At 41.5% G+C, this 20,464-nt stretch overlaps 1 protein-coding gene across 1 annotated transcript in view; it reads right to left on the reverse strand.

Moving 5' to 3' along the window:
• The window catches only part of LOC147333966 (butyrophilin subfamily 2 member A2-like), a 148,683-nt gene that overhangs the window by 119,413 nt on the left and 8,806 nt on the right, over nucleotides 1-20,464 (reverse strand). Inside the window, exons 3-6 of the mRNA XM_086286460.1 lie at nucleotides 18,868-19,206; nucleotides 17,246-17,578; nucleotides 16,185-16,523; nucleotides 12,390-12,728 (exon numbers count right to left, since the gene is read on the reverse strand). Coding sequence (XP_086142586.1) covers nucleotides 12,390-12,728; nucleotides 16,185-16,523; nucleotides 17,246-17,578; nucleotides 18,868-19,206 — 1,350 coding nt within the window. The remainder of the gene's footprint in view (nucleotides 1-12,389; nucleotides 12,729-16,184; nucleotides 16,524-17,245; nucleotides 17,579-18,867; nucleotides 19,207-20,464) is intronic.

The following is a 20,464-nucleotide window of genomic DNA, read 5'->3' on the forward strand; positions in this document are numbered from 1 at the left end:
AAACTGACTCGCTCAGTTCGAGCAGCAACATAACACTGCGAATTTCAGTAAAAGACTGTCGGCTCTTTCCAAAGTTCTCCTTTCTGTATTTCACTGCTTCCTGGAAAGAATTTCTGGGGAATCTACTCTCCATCCATTGTTTCAGACGCGGACACTGCTGACAAAGTAGATCGTAAACCTCCTTACGGTCAATGTTGCTGCCGTTTCTTTGATTAGGGTTTTTAAACGCAATCCGTTCTGCTGTGCTACATCTAACACCGTCATTGCACCTCTGTGCTTTGCATTATTTGATGCATGTGGAGGTTTCTGCTACCATGGGATGGCTACATCTTTTATTTCTGTATCTGCTCCTTGTGGAAAACATATTTTGGATTTTCTTATTGTCCAGATGATCAATTATGTCTGTGCACTCAGTCTTACGTTCGTCATTGATGTTAACCAGCTCAAAGTAGCCCAGGGTCATCGGTGAAGCGACCGTCTCTTTCAGAACCTCGGCCGCAGTTAGTCCCTTCTCCCACAAAGATACTTGAACTGCTTTAAAGCGTCATTTAAAAAAAACAACTTCTCTCTTTTTTGGCATTTAGTCCCCCCTTTGTACCGATGTAAAAGACAGAATAGTAATCTCTCACCTTAACCATCTTCTTATATTTATTGAAAGGCCTCCGTGCAAGGTTGAACACAGTTAGTGTTGCGTGTGCCATCTGAACTGGATTTCAGTCTGAACTGATGTCCGTGTTGGTCCTGCAGAAAATCCGAGTTGGAAAAGGTAGAAGTTTTTTATGTTGCATAAACAAAATGTATTTCATTTTGTTCATAGTCTATTTAAAGCCATGATCCTTTTCTTATCACTTTCACTGGAGTGGGTAAAATGAGTCTGCAAAGTTAAAAAAAAGAGATTTACATTTATTGTTTATTACTTTTATTGGACATCATCCGATCCCATTTATACACATTTAGGATGTACAATAGATGAGAATGACATGGTCAGCTGAAACTAAAAATTCAGCTGAAACCAGGCCAAGAAGATGAAAATTCTGTTGAAAATGGGTGAAGAAGCAGAACAATGCTACTGAAAAGTTGTAAATAAGCAGAACCTTGCGCAGAAAAGAGGTCACAAAGCTGAAGTTTCTGCTGACAACAGCTGAAGAAGCTGAAATTTGTGTTGAAAAGACTTTTAAAAAAGTTTAACTGCAAACTGAAAAAGAAATGTTGCCATCAGCGGGACTTAAAACCCAGGCCCCCCACTCTGAGAATGGCTGCTCATCTCACTGAGCTAAGACACAGCTCACCATGCAAGAAAAATCAGTGATCACACTTGTCATGTGGTCCATTAATTTCAATGGGCCAAAAAATTGCAAAAAAGCTCAATATCTCAAAAGGTATAACCGTTATGATCACCAAAATATACTGCAGTGTTGCGTAAAGATGAAGTGACTTCGTACAGCCCCGATTTGCAGACGCTGTGCGCAGAGGTTCAGGAGCAGAAGTCCCATTGTACCAGGGCAGACCCGACGATGTTTACATGAACACGCTTTTTAGCATTTCTCAATTGACCACTTTTGACACATGGTTGCTGTACCCACTGGGAGATGGATTATGAGTTTCTGAGAATTTCAGAGATCCTTTGTGTTAAGTCTAATTGTTGAATGTTATCATTATGCTTCTTAAATTTGTAAGGTCTGAGTTCAATCTATAGGATCAAGACATTCCTTTGTCTCTGACCACTGTGCTGGGAGAGGCTTTTATTGCAGATACATCCTATCTGGAAAATCTGTTTCTTGTGATGTTGCTTCCTGCTTATATGACCCTTTTGGTCAGCAGGAGGTCACACACACACACACACACACACACACACACACACACACACACACACACATGCATACAGATGTTTACACATACACACACACACACACACACACACACGCATACAGATGTTTACACATACACACACATAGTGCCTTGTCTTAGAACCATTTGGGGGGTTTTACGTGGGAGGTGCTGTGATGTGTATTGTGTGTATTGTGCTAGCAAGTAAAAGATGTTCATCTTGTTTTTGTCGTTAACAAGAATACGTTTCTAAACCAGCAGGGCTTGTGGAAACACAGACCCAACTCTTACAGATGAAGGTCATGTGAAGGTAGGTGTAAAGCATCTGATTTACTGTTGGCTGGTTTCATCTGTGAAAAAACAGCATATGAAATGAATTCAAGAGAAGCTGTCAGGCTTTATCTGACACAATATAAAGACGAAAATCACTTCCATCACAAAGAGGAAGTGTACTCAGTTGCTCTCCTCTACTTGGATTTCTTGTAATTTACAGGAAGTTGCTGAATACCTGATGTGTTCATGCAGTCAGTGACTCTTGGCTTTATTCTAAAACTGTCATTCTCACTAATCCAGTCAAGTTTTTGTCGAAGATTGTTTGACAGATAGGAGATGGAGGCTAAACTCAGTATTCTGGGGATAAAATTAAACTCAAGAGCAGCTTTAATACTACAGTGATCGGTCTGTCCGCACAGCAGATACAGGTTCATAATTTTATCAACACATCCATCCACAGATGTAAATCCAGAGCAGCCATGTTTACCCACAGCATTATATTACAGAGGAAGATGTATATTAGTTGCTCCAAGGCACTTCAAAAATAGAGGTTTGTCTGTGATTGCAGGGACAAAAACAATGAAAAAAACGCATTCAACAGGTATATGTGTAAATCTTTATTCAATTCAATTCAATTTTATTCATATATCACCAAATCACAACAAAAGTCACCTCAAGGGCTTTATTAGCCCTTACATTCTGCTCATATTTCATTCATTCACAGAAAGAATTCTGATAGGTTTGTAGCTTAAACCTATTCGCTGGAGCGTTGAAGGTTCATTAATATATGACGTATACATACACACAAAGAGTACCTTGCCTGTGTGTTGTGTGTGTGTGTGTGTGTGGGGGGGGGGGGGGGGGGGGGGGGGGTCAGTGTGTGTCCCCATAAACAACTTCCCTAAACCTGCTGGTCTTGAAGTCCAGCAGTTCATCTAAACAAAAAGCACTTAGCCTAAAACAGACATAGATACGTTTATCCTACCATAAAACAATAAGAGAAGGAACGACCTCTCCCATGCTCCCAGGACGTAGGTGTGAATGCCAGAACACTCTGGAATGCACACAAAGTTTTTGCAGACTATTAAGGATCAAACCTCTACCACCATGACATTGATTATACAACTCTAAGCATATATGAGTAGATATTTCTAAGCATAAATGACAATCCACTATATAAACCTGACAAATTCCCTCATTATCATTGTCTTTAAAAAAATGCCCTTTCCTTTGCAGAGATATAACAGTGTTCATAAAGGCACAGTGGACACATGAACCAAACAACACAGAAAACACCAAGAGGCTGTTTAAAGAAGGCCACAGAGAGAGGAGTAAAAAAGTCGAGCAGGGTGGAGCACTTCAGTCATGTAGGTGGAGGCTTCACACCGTCAGGCCATAAAAATAAGAACCATGATTTGAACTGAACCTGAAACAGTCAGTGCAGAAGCTTTAACAGTGGAGTGATGTTTGGAGTTAGAGCTTTGGTCAGACCAGACAACAGAGCATCAGTTCATCAAACTGGCTGCTGATTAAAAATGGTCCTTACTGCTGTAATGATTAATGCCACACTGTTGTTCTTTCATGTGTTAATGTAATGTACTCATGTGTTTATGTGAGTGTCACTGACCAAGTTCTGTATGAACCACACATTCAAACATTTGCAAATATGTGATATCTTGATAAACCGAGCAGATATTTGAACTTTCCACAGCTACATTCTCGCCTGAAAATATGTTAAAAGTGTATTTTGTGACCCAGAAAGAGTAATAAGAGTAATATTAAAAACTTAGTAGCTGCCGACATTGTTGAAAACTGGAATTGGCTGGGCCGCGCTATGAATTCTGGGATACGGTGGGCCACGAAGGACACACCCGACCCATCCTTCAAATTCGGGGAAAAGGAGAAGAGATTTGTCAGCTGCATTCGGAGAAGTCTACGAATTTGGAAAGCCTTCGTCACGTCGCTGTGACATAATCGGCCTACAAATGCAGCCTCAAGAGGATGCAGCCCATGAATTTGGACACCCCTATAACAGTTTGTAAAACCTCTTAAGTCTGATGAGATGGATTTACAAACTAAAAAAATGTCAGGCAAAGAGAAGATTTTTTTTATACAAAGTGTTTTCCAGTGGGCTGTACTTAAGGAGGAAAAAGTCACATGAAGCTAATAAACAATCACACCAACATAAAAGAATTAATTTGCCTAACCTAAACCAACACAAAAACACTCACTGATCCTGACATTAGAGCTCACAAAAATTCATGTATGTTTGTAACACGGTTTGACTTTGTGTCAGTAAATCTCATGAACAGCCTGAAGATGAATAAACTGTAGTTCAGAGTCACTGACAGCACAGACACACACTGTTGGTCTGAGTGTGAGCATGATGATCATCAGAGATGTCTGCTGGATGTTCAGGAAAGTTCATTGGTGTCTGTCCTTAGATCGTCTGACTCACAGTTCATTTCTGTCTCCTCCTGTCTGACCTGCAGGTGAGAAACAGGTGTGAGGTGTCAGCTGTCAGGTAGGTGATGAGTGAAGAACAGAACAGAATCCATCCCCTTTTCCCTCATAGCAAGCAGGTCTGGCCCGGATCTGGTATCAAGCCGGCACTGCTGGCTGACTTCTGGCACGATAAGACGTTTGTCATCCAGATATGGGCCAGGCCTGCCATAGATGGCACTGTCTATGTGATGTCATGCCATATCTGGCTCGATTGTGGTTTGGTTTATGTGGCCCAGGCTCATAGAAAACAGGCCTGGCCGGGATCCAGCATCAAGCTGGCACTTCTGACTGACTGGTGTCATGGCAGAGTGTATGTCAACCAGATGCGGGCCAGGTCTGGCAATGAGGCGCTATTTATGTTCCTATTTTCCTATTTTAGTTAGAAGACCCAAATGCCATGTTGCAATACTATACCGCAATGGTAGCCAATGTTTCAAGTGCACGTTTGACAGGTTTGTGAGTGTACACTTTATCCAAAACCTAGTGAGGGTTTACTCATCTTTGCCAGTGAGTGGATGTAGCTCAGGCGGTAGAGCAGGTCACCTATTGATCGGAAAGTTAGTGGTTCGATCCCTGGCTTCTCCAGTCTGCATGTCATGAGTGCGAGCATATATGAATGTAGTTAGGAAGCACTCAGTTAAGAGAAAGTGTGTGAATGTAGCATGTTGCATAGAGCACTTTGAGTAATCTGGGAGAGTTGAAAAATGCTGTATAAGAATCATTCCATTCACTGTCTGAACAAAGTTTTGTCATGTTGCTTTTGCACTATTATGCACATGTTGTTATTACATGGCTTAATTAAGGTACACATTAGGCTGAATTCTGGGACCAGAGCTGAAAGTGTTCTGGGACAGCACAGGGCCAGCAGTGTGTCTGCAACTGGCCTTGTGCTGGCCCATGTGTGGGTCACCAAAGGGTCGTCATTCTTTGTGGTATGTGGAACATGTGTAAGCACATTGTGTGGCCCAGATTCGGGCCATGCCAATTTTGCTATGTGGATAACAGGTCTAACAGTTCGTTCAGGGTCGGAGGTCATGTTGGTTTCATCCAGCTGATATGCAGATCTGTGAGAGCTCATTAAATAGTGATGGGATTTCCGGCTCTTTTTAGAGAGCCGACTCTTTCGGCTCCCAAACGGCTCTTCAGGTTGTTTTGTTGCTTTAATTAATTTATAATTAACAACAATATAAAATTATGCACAAAGGGGATAACTAATGTAAAAAAAGTGGTTTTATTTATATATGTTTATATATAAATATATACAGTGGCCCCTACAGACAAAGCACGTACAAACTCCAAAACACATTTCTAGCGTGAACTGAACTTCCAAAACAGAGCTACCTAGATCACTTAAATTACACAATTGAAAGCGTGTATTGTTTGTGTATTTATACACAAATAATATATTGTTCATTTACCTGTTACTACAACACACCAAATCCGGTCATTGGTACATCCTGGCTTGTGTAGCCACTAGGTAACAAAAGCTCAACACTGTGCCTAGCGTCCTGGAGCACTTCTGTTTGTGTTTGTACGTGTTTTGAGTTTTTATGTGCTTCTGAGTTTTAATGTGTTTTGGAGTTTTTTACGTGCTTCGGGGTTTGTACGTGCTTCGTCTCTAGCAGCCACCGTAAATATACTTTGATTTATTCACTCCACATAAAATGTAATAAATATATCATATAATACAAAAACCAACTATTCACATTTCAACTTTTAACTTTAAATTTTCAGTTTTTTCTTTTTAAACAAATTTAAAGTGAAACAACACAAAACACTGCAAACCACAACACAATTAAACATAATTTATAATATGAAAACAAAAAGATGCACATTCTCTGTCATATGGACCTGCATGAATAAACTTTCCTTTATCATCCGCAACTGAAAATAGTTGTGGATGATTACTATACCTTTCTAATGTGATGTTGTTGTCCCTGGCTCTCTTTCTCTCTCTCTCCCTCCCGCTCTGTTCCTGTGCTACTTGAGTGTAACTACTGCCCCTCCCCCCTCTGCCCAGCGCAAAGCACAAGGCTCGCACGTGGAGTGAAGCGGAAAAAAAGTGCGAGAGAAAGGGTGAGAGAAAGAAGAAATAAAAAACCATGGCTCCCAATAATGAGCCGGCTCGCGTCGTTCACTTCAAAGACCTGGCTCTAAGAGCCGTTTCGTTCACAACCGACACATCACTATCATTAAAACATGCCTGAGACTTTTGGAAGGTCAAATCCTCGAATTTCTGAAAATGTGTTTGTTTATTATGAGGCTGGAACATCTGAACCTTTGATTCAGTGACAACAGCTCTGTCACACCAAACAAACTACACTGTTTACATAATTTACAATGTTTATATATGAAGCACTTCAAATACTAGGATAATAATACTAAAAGTGCAAACTGAAAGAGGATTCTTTTAACACCTCAGTGAGCTCAGTGTGATTGTGTCATTAACCCTGATAATTATTGAATTAATTATCTTTAATTTCCTAATACAGTTGTTACACAGGCAAACTGGGGTTTGTCAGTTTATAGTACAAAGCTCAGCTCGTATGTTCTCAACCATGAATGAATTAATTTTAACCAAAATCCAGAGGAGATGATGATGTAAGAGAACAACAATTTATCACAGCTGGTCCAGATGTGTCAGGGATCACTGATGATTTCAGCATGAGAGGTTCAAATTTATAATGTGATCAGTCTCCTCCAAAGTTTGTAGAACGATCCAGGCAGTGATTCTGGAATTTGGAAACTGCTTACAGATTAGTAACTCTGCTCAGCTGGTCTCAGGAACATTACAGCAAGAGGGCAGAAACTAGAGCTGGGCGATATAAATTTTTTCATATCACGATATGTTTTTTTCATTTCAGGCGATAACGATATCTATCACGATATAAGCCAAATAACTATATTTGTAAGATTTAAATGTGCCGTTGCTCACAAGTAAAATGTGAAATAATCAGCAGCTTGTTTGGATTTAAATATTTATTTCTCATAATAAGTTCAACAGGGTAGATGTACTTAAGGAACATGAGACTTTTTCAGATAAATAAAGGCAAATATTGCAAACTACACAAAAGGCAGCCGCTAAAGCGTTTAAGTTTCAAAATAGAACAAACAAAACAGACTAAATTGTCAATACCACTTAGAAACAAAATATTAATTCTAAAAATAAATCTTAGTTTGTTTTACAGAAGAACAGACTGTTACGGTCGCTGACCTCTAGTGGCTCTCCCTCTGTAGAGGAGTGTCTTTTCTCCTTTTCTTGTGTTGCAGGTCTGCCTCATGAGCCACAGCTGAGGTGTGTTCGTCAGACACGGCATATAGTCTGCCATCCTAAACTGCCACACGCCTGCCACTTCCCCCATTTTTGCCGGAGCTGTGAGCTGTATTGTTTTGGGCAGCGGGCCTTAGTGTGTATGCGTGTGCGACCTTAAACTCTGTGAAACTTTGGTTTTCTTTCTTTCATTGTAAGCAAAGGTTGTGCGATTGTGTTATTGTGTTAATTAGTTCATTGTTGTGGAAGCAGGTAGGGGTTCTCTGCCATTTTAGTTTCAACTGTTTTCTCCTGTTTTTGGTTAGACAGGGAGCTCAGCCATTGTATCTTGTTTTGGTTAGTGAGTACTTGGTTTGATTTCTAGCTAAAGGGGGTGTTTTGTTTGTTTTGGCCTTGGAGACCCTGAAGAAAAGAGCTTCCCTGTGTTTATTTTTACTGTAGTAGTTTTGGGCAATAAATCATGTTTAATGACATCTATTCTCCAGTAGTTCATGTGTTCTCTTTCACTTTGTGTTACCCCTCACCCCAGTCAACACTTCATTTGTAAGTGGGGCGTAACACAGACAAAATTGACTCACTTTTGTCAATATCAAATAAACTGAGAACTAAAAGGAAGTTCTCAATCTCTCCTTGTTGTATAGCTTAGCTTTTCAAACAGTTTTAACAGTTACTTTAGTCTGACAAAAGCCGAATGACGAATTAGCGCTTCCAGTCAGAGACCGAGGCTACGTCCACATGTACACGGGTATTTTTGAAAACAGAGATTTTCCGTTTTCGTTTTAAAAAATAATCCCGTCCACACATAAAGGCAGAAATGAAGGAAAACGCTGCTATGAACATGCCAAAGCACCAGGTGGCGCTAGATTCCTAACCGTGCAGAAATGTTGGCCAATCAGAAGTCTAGAAGCCTCGGTGGGAAAAAGTAAACAAAGCTGGGGCATAGAAGCAGAACCGAGTCGTATGTGTGGAGGGACAGTAACTGTGTGTATATGTAAGCATTTAAACACTGCAGAGAGTAGAATTAACAGTATTGTAGAAATTCATTTCACCGAAACAATAATGTGGCGCACAGTGTGACGTCAAAAAATGCGCACACCTTTGACGCTGCGTTTTCTCCGTTTTTCTCGTCCACACGTAAAAGCAAAAACGGAGTTTTCAAAAATCTTCGTTTTCAGTGACCAAAAACGCCGTTTACGTGTGGACGAAAGGTGCAAACGCATAGAAAAAAAATCTGCGTTTTCAAAACTACCCGGGTACATGTGGACGTAGCGCATGCACCAGTTTATTGTATTTCCAGACTTGCTTTCGGCACAATTTACAGTGCACGCTGCTCTGTTTTTTGTCAGACTTGAAATAGCCGAAATACCTTCACACTACGGAACTTCTATGGCTCTTCCGTTCGACAATCTCATTGGAACCATCATCTGTTTTCTCTTCGGTAACCTTCGGTCACGCTCTCGGTTGATTTTTCTCTAGTCGGCACACTCATTTCCTCCAATACCCGGGCGGCACGGCGGCTGGCTGCTTCCCAAACAAATACACATGTGCAGCTTGGCACTTGTGCTGTACGTAACAAGTCACGTGATGTGACGCTGCGGCTGTGATTGGTTCGGCTCTGCGCTACTTAATTTAGATTGGCTGTTCTTTTTTTTTTTTTTTTTTTTTTTAAGAGGACAAGAGAGATGAGGCCTATCGCAATAGTTTAACTTTTCTATCGAGAAAACGTTATTTCGCAATACATATCGTTATCGTTCTATCACGCAGCTCTAGCAGAAACACAGCTACAGTATTTTGCCTTGATTTAAACATGGCAGACTGACAGTAGCCGTTCTCTCTCTGTAACAGCAACACCTGAAACATGCAGGGAGGACTGAGTCTGCTCAACTACACATGGTTTAAATTCTAAGGTTAAAGCTATCAGGACATAATGTAAGTAAATTAATTAATAAAAAATGAGCTCAGTGTGGAGCCTCACACTCTCACAGATGAGGATGTTTAACACCGATTCCAGAGCGAGCAAGACTGTGCTAAAGAAAACTGATGGAGGCCATCTAAGTGGCTGGATGCTTGACTTCAAGCAGTCAGTGATACGGCCCTAGCAGGACCTCCTGAAACTACTATTGTGTGGGTGTGGTGTTCTCTCTTTGCCTCCTACTCTCTTGCTCCGCCCCTCTGTCTCTCTCTCGCTCTTCTCTCTCCCCAGGACACAGCTGCTGCTCATTGGCCTCATTTACCACCTGGGCCAAGTCAGCAATCACCTCTCTGAGGTCATATAAGCTGGGGATGAACTGGATGACAGAGGGTGGTTTTCTCTGGTGTCGCCACTTTGTGTTCTAGGTGTGTGATTGTTCTGCCTGAGTTGTGGAAGCAGTAAAGCTAGCTGCTGCTAGTGACAGGGTGAGATTGTGGGCCCCTGGAAGTATCTCCTCGTGGTGTGGAGTTTTTGTTTGGTTGTTGTGTTTTTTGTTGTTGCGACCTTTTTCCTAGTGTTATTGGTAAAACGGCGTCTTTATGTTAAGTTTATCTATAATAAAAACTACTTTATTTACTAAACACCTCTGTCTGTTCTCCTTTCATTCTGTTCTGGACCCATTTGTTACCAGTCCGCACACACCCCCTTGACCTTCATCGTTGGGACTGTTGCGGGAATTGCCGTCTTGTGTGTGGCTGGGTGCAGTAAGGAGTGTATGTGATGTGTGTGTGAGCATGCGCGTGAAGGAAACGTGGGGAGCGGAAGAGAAAAAAAGAGAGAGTGTGTCATGGGTAGAGAGGGCGACCGGGAGCAACGTTCTAACGGGCTACAGGCTATGCAGTGTGTTTTCGAAGTGTGCAGTACTGTTATTAAAGTCTCATCTCTTCAGTACTCTCCGGTGTCCCGGCTGATTTCTGTCTGCCTCACTACTCCACAAAAGTGAAGGGAGTTAACCCCAAAGGAGGACAAACTTCGGCCCTGGAGGAAGCATCTCCCCTCACGTCTCCCGACCACGGTCAGGGGACTGACGGCGAGGAATGGTTAACAGGACGTAACAGTCAGTCAGACAGTTAATCCTTCAACACTTGTCTGCATTTATACTGATTGATGCACTTTGTATAAAGTTGTGTATTGTGTACATATAAAGAGTTATTAGGATAGGTGGGACAGAGCTGTGATCATTTACCAGATCACAGGTACAGCCGTGTTTTAGCCTCATGCTAAAGAAAAACATTTTCAAACTAGTGATGATTTTACTTTTCAAAAATAATGTATTTTAATGAGCTCTCGCAGATCTTCAGTCTTCGTTTTTCTGCTGATTGAGCCAAAGATGACGGCTGACTTCACATGGGTTGTTAAAAAACCCTGCAAGTTAACTGGTAATTTTAGTATGTTAAAAAAAAAAGATTTAAAATTCGGTCCCTAAATATAAATCATCACATCAGACAGTGTGTCCTCCATCGCTGTTGAAATAGTGGAAACGCAGGTTTGTTGGGTTTTCTTTTGGTTTGGCGGCCATGTTTCAAAACAATATGGAGGCTGCAGTTTTGGTCGATTGCGTTTCCTGTTTTTGAATGAAAACAGAAAAATCCACCAGTACAGTACACTATATGCCAAACATCATACAGTCTGATACACTGAAAACAATGTTTCAGGGGTGACAACAATCAAGCATCTATAAAATTGATTATTTAAGTTTTTACACTGTATAAATATCTCAGACATTTTCACTGGTTAAAATTCAGTAAAATTACATTTGTAGAACATTTGATGGTTTCCTGGTGTAGAGTTACTTTTAATATTCAGTGCAGTTATTGTGCTTAATCGTTTTCCTTTTCTTTATCCTGTGTTTGATGCTCAGAGTCTCTGTAAGTCATCAGTGTCGATAAATGAGGAAAGAAACCCCAGGAAGTGCTGAGAGGATGGTACCACGTGTACCTTATCATGAGGGAATTCTGTTTTCTATGTTTTATTTTTAGATTGTTTATCTTAGTTTTGAGTTGTTCTGGATTCGATTAGTTAAACCGGTTGCCACACACCAGGTAACCAGTGCATCACTTAAACGTTCAGCTACATGCTAATATTTACAAGAACAAGAAAATATTAACTTTCAAACAAAGTCAAATCCATAATTAATTATCTCTGAATGGTTTTGTGGTTGCCTTTGACTTTTATCAGGTGCAAAAAAGTTGATTTTAAATGTGATCAGATGAAGTGTGAGGTTGTGAGAAAGTCTCTGACTGCATTCATAGATGTGTCCTTTCAGCTGGGTTAGGGTCTTTAACATTGAGTTTCCCCACACATGTTTACGGACGAGTTAGAGAGCAAGAGAAGAAGAGACGGATTCATAAATGTCTTTGTTTCTGCTCTAACCAAACAATGCTGCTCTACAACTCTAGACTACCAGCCACAAAGACAACAGCTGGAGAAACATCTGTCTACCTCTGACATCCACCAGCTCATCCATACAACAAACAAACATCAACAACCAGGAAGCAGCTTCACCTCTGATCACACACACACTCAACTCTACTCACTCACCTGGAGGATCAACAACAGTCAGGGAGATGATGCTGATGAGCTCCCATGAGTTTGTTTCTGCCATGAAGCCATAACACTTGTATGTTTCAGCATCATTAACCGTCACATCCTTCAGAATCAAAGACGCGTCTCCATCCTTCATCTGTCTGTCCTTCAGATCCACCCGGTTCTTAAAAGATGGATGCTGGCTGTCTGGAACAAAGTGACCATCCTGGTACAAAAGCAGATATTCTTTCTTCAGGTCAGCTCTGCTCCAGTGTACAGTTATGATGCTGTTGTTTGGAGCTCGACATGTCAGAGTGACGTCCTGTCCAGACTCAGCTGTGATGGTTTTCTGGACTGAAAGAAGAAACAACACAGAGCAGAGAGGTTAAAGGTCAAAGTACAATTATGATCAGAATGATTGACTTTAAATATTTTGTTTATTTCCTTTGACATTTGAGTTTTTAGTCATGTTGGATTTAATGAACCTCTGAACATCCAGCAGGTCACCAGTGACCCACTGAGGGGGAATTTTAGCCTCATGCTAAACATGCAAAGTGTCAGAAACTACAAGATGTTAGCTTCCACAGAACAACAACATGTGCTGATAATAAGTGAACATAATGTGTGAGAGAAAGCAGCCTCTCATTATAAGACACTGTGAGTCTCTGCATGCTGCCTTTATGGAGCTACAGCTGTTTGTATACACTGAACAAAAAGCTTTGTAGCTGCATCCTGACTCCTGACACTACAACACACCACATTGACACACACATTACACTTCTTTGTCTCTGTCACAGCTGGATTACAGATGTTAAGTGTCCACCCAGCCTCGTGTCTCCTTCACACACACAGTGAAAACTGTGTTTGGTTTCTAACAGGTATATCTGACCTGCTTAATGTGACAAATGCGACAATGGCATCAAAAACAAAGCTGAAAATTAAAATCTTATTTTAAAGTTGAGTCTAAATTTGATCAGATGAAGTGTGAGGCTGTGAGGATGTCTCTGACTGCATTGGACTCCCACTGTGGGAGAAGGGGAAGAAGCGAAAGGAAGGGTATGAGCAGATATGTGTGTGTGTTCAGCAATGAAGTCTAATAAAGTGAAGCTAAACTTGCTTAAAGCCATATGAAAGCTCGAAGAATGAAGTTATGATCTAGGCACGAGTCACAGAGCTCAAAAAAGATAAGCAAGCACTCGCTGTTGTTTGGCGCTCTCTGGGAGGACAAGAGCGACGGAATTACCGTTGGATGATTTGAACAAGGACACTGGTATTAACACAATACTCTTATTCTTTATTCAACCAGATAACGAGACACCCCACTGTAAACATGACAAACTATAACATAGACTTTGAACAATGGTACAGTGGTATGTGCAAATACGAGATGGATTCTAGGTGGGATGTAAGGAACATGAAGACTAATGGTATGTTGAAACAACCTTTTTTTTATCACTGACAAGAAAGTGCAAGTACATCAGGATCGCTACAATCAGCATATGCAGCCTATAAATGTAAAGCCTTCGAGAGCTATGGAAAAAGATTCACCCCCCTGATGATAAGGAAAGGGATCTGCTCAGGTCTAAGATTGGTCAAATTCTTTGGGTGGCACGACAGGACAGACCAGATGGAATGTTTAATGCCAGCAGCTTGGCATCAACTATAAAAACTGCAACTGTGCAGACTTTGCATGAAGCAAACTTTATAGTGTGAAAACTGAAATGAACAAAGGTTGCTTTGAATTTTCAGTATCTAGGAAGTGACACTGCTTTGAAGCTGATTGTGTTCAGTGATTCCTCATTCAGAAATCTGTCAGATGGAGGCACACAGGGAAGAGATCGCATCATCTCAGTGGGGAACAGTGGAAGATTCTCACTGCTGGCATGGCAGTCAAAGAGAGTCAAGAGGGTTGTACACAATATACTGACCGGTGAAACACTTGCCATGTCACATGGTATTGAAAATGCCATTTTCCTATCAACGCTACACTCTGAACTCACCACTGTTAATGTAAAACATCCAACACTTATAACCTGTGTCACTGATAATCACTCACTTGTTGATGCACTCAAGTCTACAAAATCAGTCACGGAAAAAATAGTGCGTTTTGAGATAAGCAGCATGAAAGAACTTATCCAGACTCAAAAGGTGGAGCGAGTCCTTTGATGCAACACAAAAGAGTACCTAGCAGAATGCCTTACAAAAAAGGAGTTGCTGCTTTCAGGTTACATACGGCACTTAAAGAAGGACAAGGGAAATTTGGTTAAGACAAACAGTTTAAAATATCTGTATCTCATATTTCGGCTCTGTGCAGGCAGGAGAGGACCCAAACGCAAACTCACGGGAAACAGGATATAAACTCAAAAGTACTGCTTTATTGCAGACTCAAGGAAAAGATACAAAACTAAACGATACTGGGAAAACACAAACAAAACTTCACAGTGAGGCACACAAGGGAACACACTGCATGTGGGACAACGCGATATAGAACAAAGGGAGACTCTGACATAAATACACAGAAGGTAATGAAGGAAGTGGAAGCACATGGGGAACACAGCTGGGGACAATTACACATGACATCGCAGGGAGGACACGAAAATGAAAATGCTGACACCAGGACGCAGACTTTAAACATAACACAGAGAGAGGCAGAGAGAGAACATGACGGAAAGAGGAAAACAAAGAACACAAGGAGTATGAACAAAGCACAATAACTCACACCACTATATACACGGTCACACAGAGGGAGACAAGGGGGATAAAGACACGAGGGGAAATCCAGTAAATTAACCTGAACAACTAAGAACCCATAGAATAACAAATGAACTTAACAAGACAGGAACACAGGAAAACTAAGAACGCTGGATCCGATGACCCAGGATCCTGACGCTGTATTGTTGTAATGGTATTACTATTTTTCATGCCACAATTTATGTTGCCACTGTTACAGTGTATTCATGTCAAAAGGAAAAGGACGGGGAGTGGAGAAAAACAAAGCTTCACTTACAAGCTTTAAATTTTCTTTTAAGAGAGTCAATTCTTTTGACTTGTAAGCTTTGTTGCACTTGGACTCTTACTGTAATGAGGAAGAAGCAAAAGGAAATGCACGAGCAGATGTTTATGTGTGTGCAGCAACAGAGTCTAATAAAATGAAGTGAAACTAGCTTAAAGTCTGTTTCATCACTGAGTAACAGTGTCTGTTCAGCTGCTCGCTCTGATCCAACCTTTGGTCTCTAAGAAGAGGCTTCAGGGAGACGTTTGCTACGTTGGACTGTAGGACCATCAGAAATGTGTGCAGTAACAAAACAGGCAGCACTGAAAGCAGCTCTAAGTGTTTGTGTTGTTCAATGATTTGTGCACAACAACAACAACGGGACCTCTCTCATCCATCAGTCACCATGTGGACATTTTTCTGACACACTTTGAAGCTGATGGACGTTTTGTGTCTGCACTAAGTACGTTTTCACCAGCTATGGCACCGGCAGGATTCACTTTCACAGACTCACAACCACCAGCTTCACCCCTCCCCTCCCCCTCCAGCTGTAGGCTTTATCATTGAGTTTCCCCACACATGTTTACAGACGAGTTAGAGAGCAAGAGAAGAAGAGACTGATTCATAAATGTCTTTGTTTCTGCTCTAACCAAACAATGCTGCTCTACAACTCTAGACTACCAGCCACAAAGACAACAGCTGGAGAAACATCTGTCTACCTCTGACATCCACCAGCTCATCCATACAACAAACACACATCAACAACCAGGAAGCAGCTTCACCTCTGATCACACACACACTCAACTCTACTCACTCACCTGGAGGATCAACAACAGTCAGGGAGATGATGCTGATGAGCTCCCATGAGTTTGTTTCTGCCATGAAGCCATAACACTTGTATGTTTCAGCATCATTAATCGTCACATCCTTCAGAATCAAAGACGCGTCTCCATCCTTCATCTGTCTGTCCTTCAGATCCACCCGGTTCTTAAAAGATGGATGCTGGCTGTCTGGAACAAAGTGACCATCCTGGTACAAAAGCAGATATTCTTTCTTCAGGTCATCTCTGCTCCACTCTACAGCTCTGATCTTGTTGTTTGGAGCTCGACATGTCAGAGTGACGTCCTGTCCAGACTCAGCTGTGATGGTTTTCTGGACTGAAAGAGGAAACAATACAAAGCAGAGAGGTTAAAGGTCAAAGTACAATTATGATCAGAATGATTGACTTTAAATATTTTGTTTATTTCCTTTGACATTTGAGTTTTTAGTCATGTTGGATTTAATGAACCTCTGAACATCCAGCAGGTCACCAGTGACCCACTGAGGGGGAATTTTAGCCTCATGCTAAACATGCAAAGTGTCAGAAACTACAAGATGTTAGCTTCCACAGAACAACAACATGTGCTGATAATAAGTGAACATAATGTGTGAGAGAAAGCAGCCTCTCATTATAAGACACTGTGAGTCTCTGCATGCTGCCTTTATGGAGCTACAGCTGTTTGTATACACTGAACAAAAAGCTTTGTAGCTGCATCCTGACTCCTGACACTACAACACATCACACTGACACACACATTACACTTTGTCTCTGTCACAGCTGGATTACAAATGTTAAGTGTCCACCCAGCCTCGTGTCTCCTTCACACACACAGTGGAAACTGTGTTTGGTTTCTAACAGGTATATCTGACCTGCTTAATGTGATCTGCTCTAACCAAACAACGCTGCTCTACAACTCTAGACTACCAGCCACAAAGACAACAGCTGGAAACATCTGTCTACCTCTGACATCCACCAGCTCATCCATACAACAAACAAACATCAACAACCAGGAAGCAGCTTCACCTCTGATCACACACACACTCAACTCTACTCACTCACCTGGAGAAACCCTGAGGTAGATGATGCTGATGAGTTTCCATGAGTGAGTTTCTTCCATGAAGACACGACACTTGTATGTTCCAGCATCATTAATCGTCACATCCTTCAGAATCAAAGACGCGTCTCCATCCTTCATCTGTCTGTCCTGCAGATCCACCCGGTTCTTAAAAGATGGATGCTGGTTGTCTGGATCGAAACGACCATGCTGGTACAAAAACACAGTTTCTGGCAACAGGTCATCTCTGCTCCAATACACATGTCTGATGTTGTTGTTTGGAGCTCGACATGTCAGAGTGACGTCCTGTCCAGACTCAGCTGTGATGAGTTTCCGCTCTGAAAGAGGAAACAATACAAAGCAGAGAGGTTAAAGGTCAAAGTACAATTATGATCAGAATGATTGACTTTAAATATTTTGTTTATTTCCTTTGACATTTGAGTTTTTAGTCATGTTGGATTTAATGAACCTCTGAACATCCAGCAGGTCACCAGTGACCCACTGAGGGGGAATTTTAGCCTCATGCTAAACATGCAAAGTGTCAGAAACTACAAGATGTTAGCTTCCACAGAACAACAACATGTGCTGATAATAAGTGAACATAATGTGTGAGAGAAAGCAGCCTCTCATTATAAGACACTGTGAGTCTCTGCATGCTGCCTTTATGGAGCTACAGCTGTTTGTATACACTGAACAAGAAGCTTTGTAGCTGCATCCTGACTCCTGACACTACAACACATCACACTGACACACACATTACACTTCTTTGTCTCTGTCACAGCTGGATTACAGATGTTAAGTGTCCACCCAGCCTCGTGTCTCCTTCACACACACAGTGGAAACTGTGTTTGGTTTCTAACAGGTATATCTGACCTGCTTAATGTGACTAACGCGACAATGGCGTCAAAAACAAAGCTGACAATTAAAATCTTATTTTAAAGTTGAGTTCAAACCTGAGTCTAACTGTGATGAGATAAAGTGTGAGGTTGTCAGAAAGTCTCTGACTGCATTCATAGATGTGTCCTTTCAGCTGCTCGCTCTGATCCAACCTTTGGTCTCTAAGAAGAGGCTTCAGGGAGACGTTTGCTACGTTGGACTGTAGGACCATCAGAAATGTGTGCAGTAACAAAACAGGCAGCACTGAAAGCAGCTCTAAGTGTTTGTGTTGTTCAATGATTTGTGCACAACAACAACAATGGGACCTCTCTCATCCATCAGTCACCATGTGGACATTTTTCTGACACACTTTGAAGCTGATGGACGTTTTGTGTCTGCACTAAGTACGTTTTCACCAGCTATGGCACCGGCAGGATTCACTTTCACAGACTCACAACCACCAGCTTCACCCCTCCCCTCCCCCTCCAGCTGTAGGCTTTAACATTGAGTTTCCCCACACATGTTTACAGACGAGTTAGAGAGCAAGAGAAGAAGAGACGGATTCATAAATGTCTTTGTTTCTGCTCTAACCAAACAATGCTGCTCTACAACTCTAGACTACCAGCCACAAAGACAACAGCTGGAGAAACATCTGTCTGCCTCTGACATCCACCAGCTCATCCATACAACAAACACACATCAACAACCAGGAAGCAGCTTCACCTCTGATCACACACACACTCAAGTCTACCTGGAGGATCAACAACACTCAGGGAGATGATGCTGATGAGTTTCCATGAGTTTGTTTCTGCCATGAAGCCATAACACTCGTATGTTTCAGTGTCTTTAATCGTCACATCCTTCAGAATCAAAGACGCGTCTCCATCCTTCATCTGTCTGTCCTTCAGATCCACCCGGTTCTTAAAAGATGGATGCTGGTTGTCTGGAACAAAGTGACCATCCTGGTACAAAAGCAAATATTCTTTCTTCAGGTCAGCTCTCTTCCACTGCACAGCTAAGATGTTGTTGTTTGGAGCTCGACATGTCAGAGTGACGTCCTGTCCAGACTCAGCTGTGATGTTTTTCTGGTCTGAAAGAGGAAACAACACAGAGCAGAGAGGTTAAAGGTCAAAGTACAATTATGATCAGAATGATTGACTTTAAATATTTTGTTTATTTCCTTTGACATTTGAGTTTTTAGTCATGTTGGATTTAATGAACCTCTGAACATCCAGCAGGTCACCAGTGACCCACTGAGGGGGAATTTTAGCCTCATGCTAAACATGCAAAGTGTCAGAAACTACAAGATGTTAGCTTCCACAGAACAACAACATGTGCTGATAATAAGTGAACATAATGTGTGAGAGAAAGCAGCCTCTCATTATAAGACACTGAGTCTCTGCATGCTGCCTTTATGGAGCTACAGCTGTTTGTATACACTGAACAAAAAGCTTTGTAGCTGCATCCTGACTCCTGACACTACAACACATCACACTGACACACACATTACACTTCTTTGTCTCTGTCACAGCTGGATTACAGATGTTAAGTGTCCACCCAGCCTCGTGTCTCCTTCACACACACAGTGGAAACTGTGTTTGGTTTCTAACTGGTATACCTGACCTGCTTAATGTGACAAACACAACAATGGTGTCAAAAACAAAGTTGAAAATTTTAATCAGACTTTTAAAGTCAGATTTAATTGGGTGTCCAAATCCATGGGCTGCATCTTCATGAGGACCCGGCCTTCCTGGTCTACGTGGGCTAGGTCCTCAGGAGCCTGGTACACCGAAGGGAGCGTCTGTGAAATTGGACGTTCTTGCCTTCTAGTTTTGTGTCACCAGATGTCTCAGTGGAGTTTAATAAACCCAGCCGTGTGCTCCATGCTATTTAAGATATAACAGGATACCGGCATAAATTCTCGATCATCTCACACTTCTGTTTAATCAGTTTTCTGTTGGACGTTTATTCAGCTGTGTGAAAACTTTAGAACTTTAATCTCAGCCAAACCAATTTACTGAGGAACAAATAAAATACTGAAAAAAGTCAAACAAAAACATTTTTAAGTTATCTAAGTGACTTATACATCGTGTTTACACTTGCGGTGCCCCTTGCATGTGACAGCCTGTTACAGCAGCTCTGGTCATTCTCAGTTTCTTTCTCCTCTTTATTTTCTCGCAATGTTTTCTAACTAAAGTATTAGCAATTAGATTCCGCAATCATGTTACCATTTTGTGCTAGTCATGGTCGTTTTTCTCAGTTTTTTTTTCACTTTTTTCACTCATGTTTCACCCTCAGCCAAACCAATTTACTCCGGAACAAATTAACACAGAAAAAAGCGAAACAAT

This window comes from Aulonocara sp. 'chitande type north' Nkhata Bay, linkage group LG3 (assembly GCF_057382095.1).
Source record: "Aulonocara sp. 'chitande type north' Nkhata Bay isolate Kocher_YH1m ecotype deep benthic linkage group LG3, A_spYH_male_GT1.1, whole genome shotgun sequence".
Classification (NCBI taxonomy): Eukaryota; Metazoa; Chordata; class Actinopteri; order Cichliformes; family Cichlidae; genus Aulonocara; species Aulonocara sp. 'chitande type north' Nkhata Bay.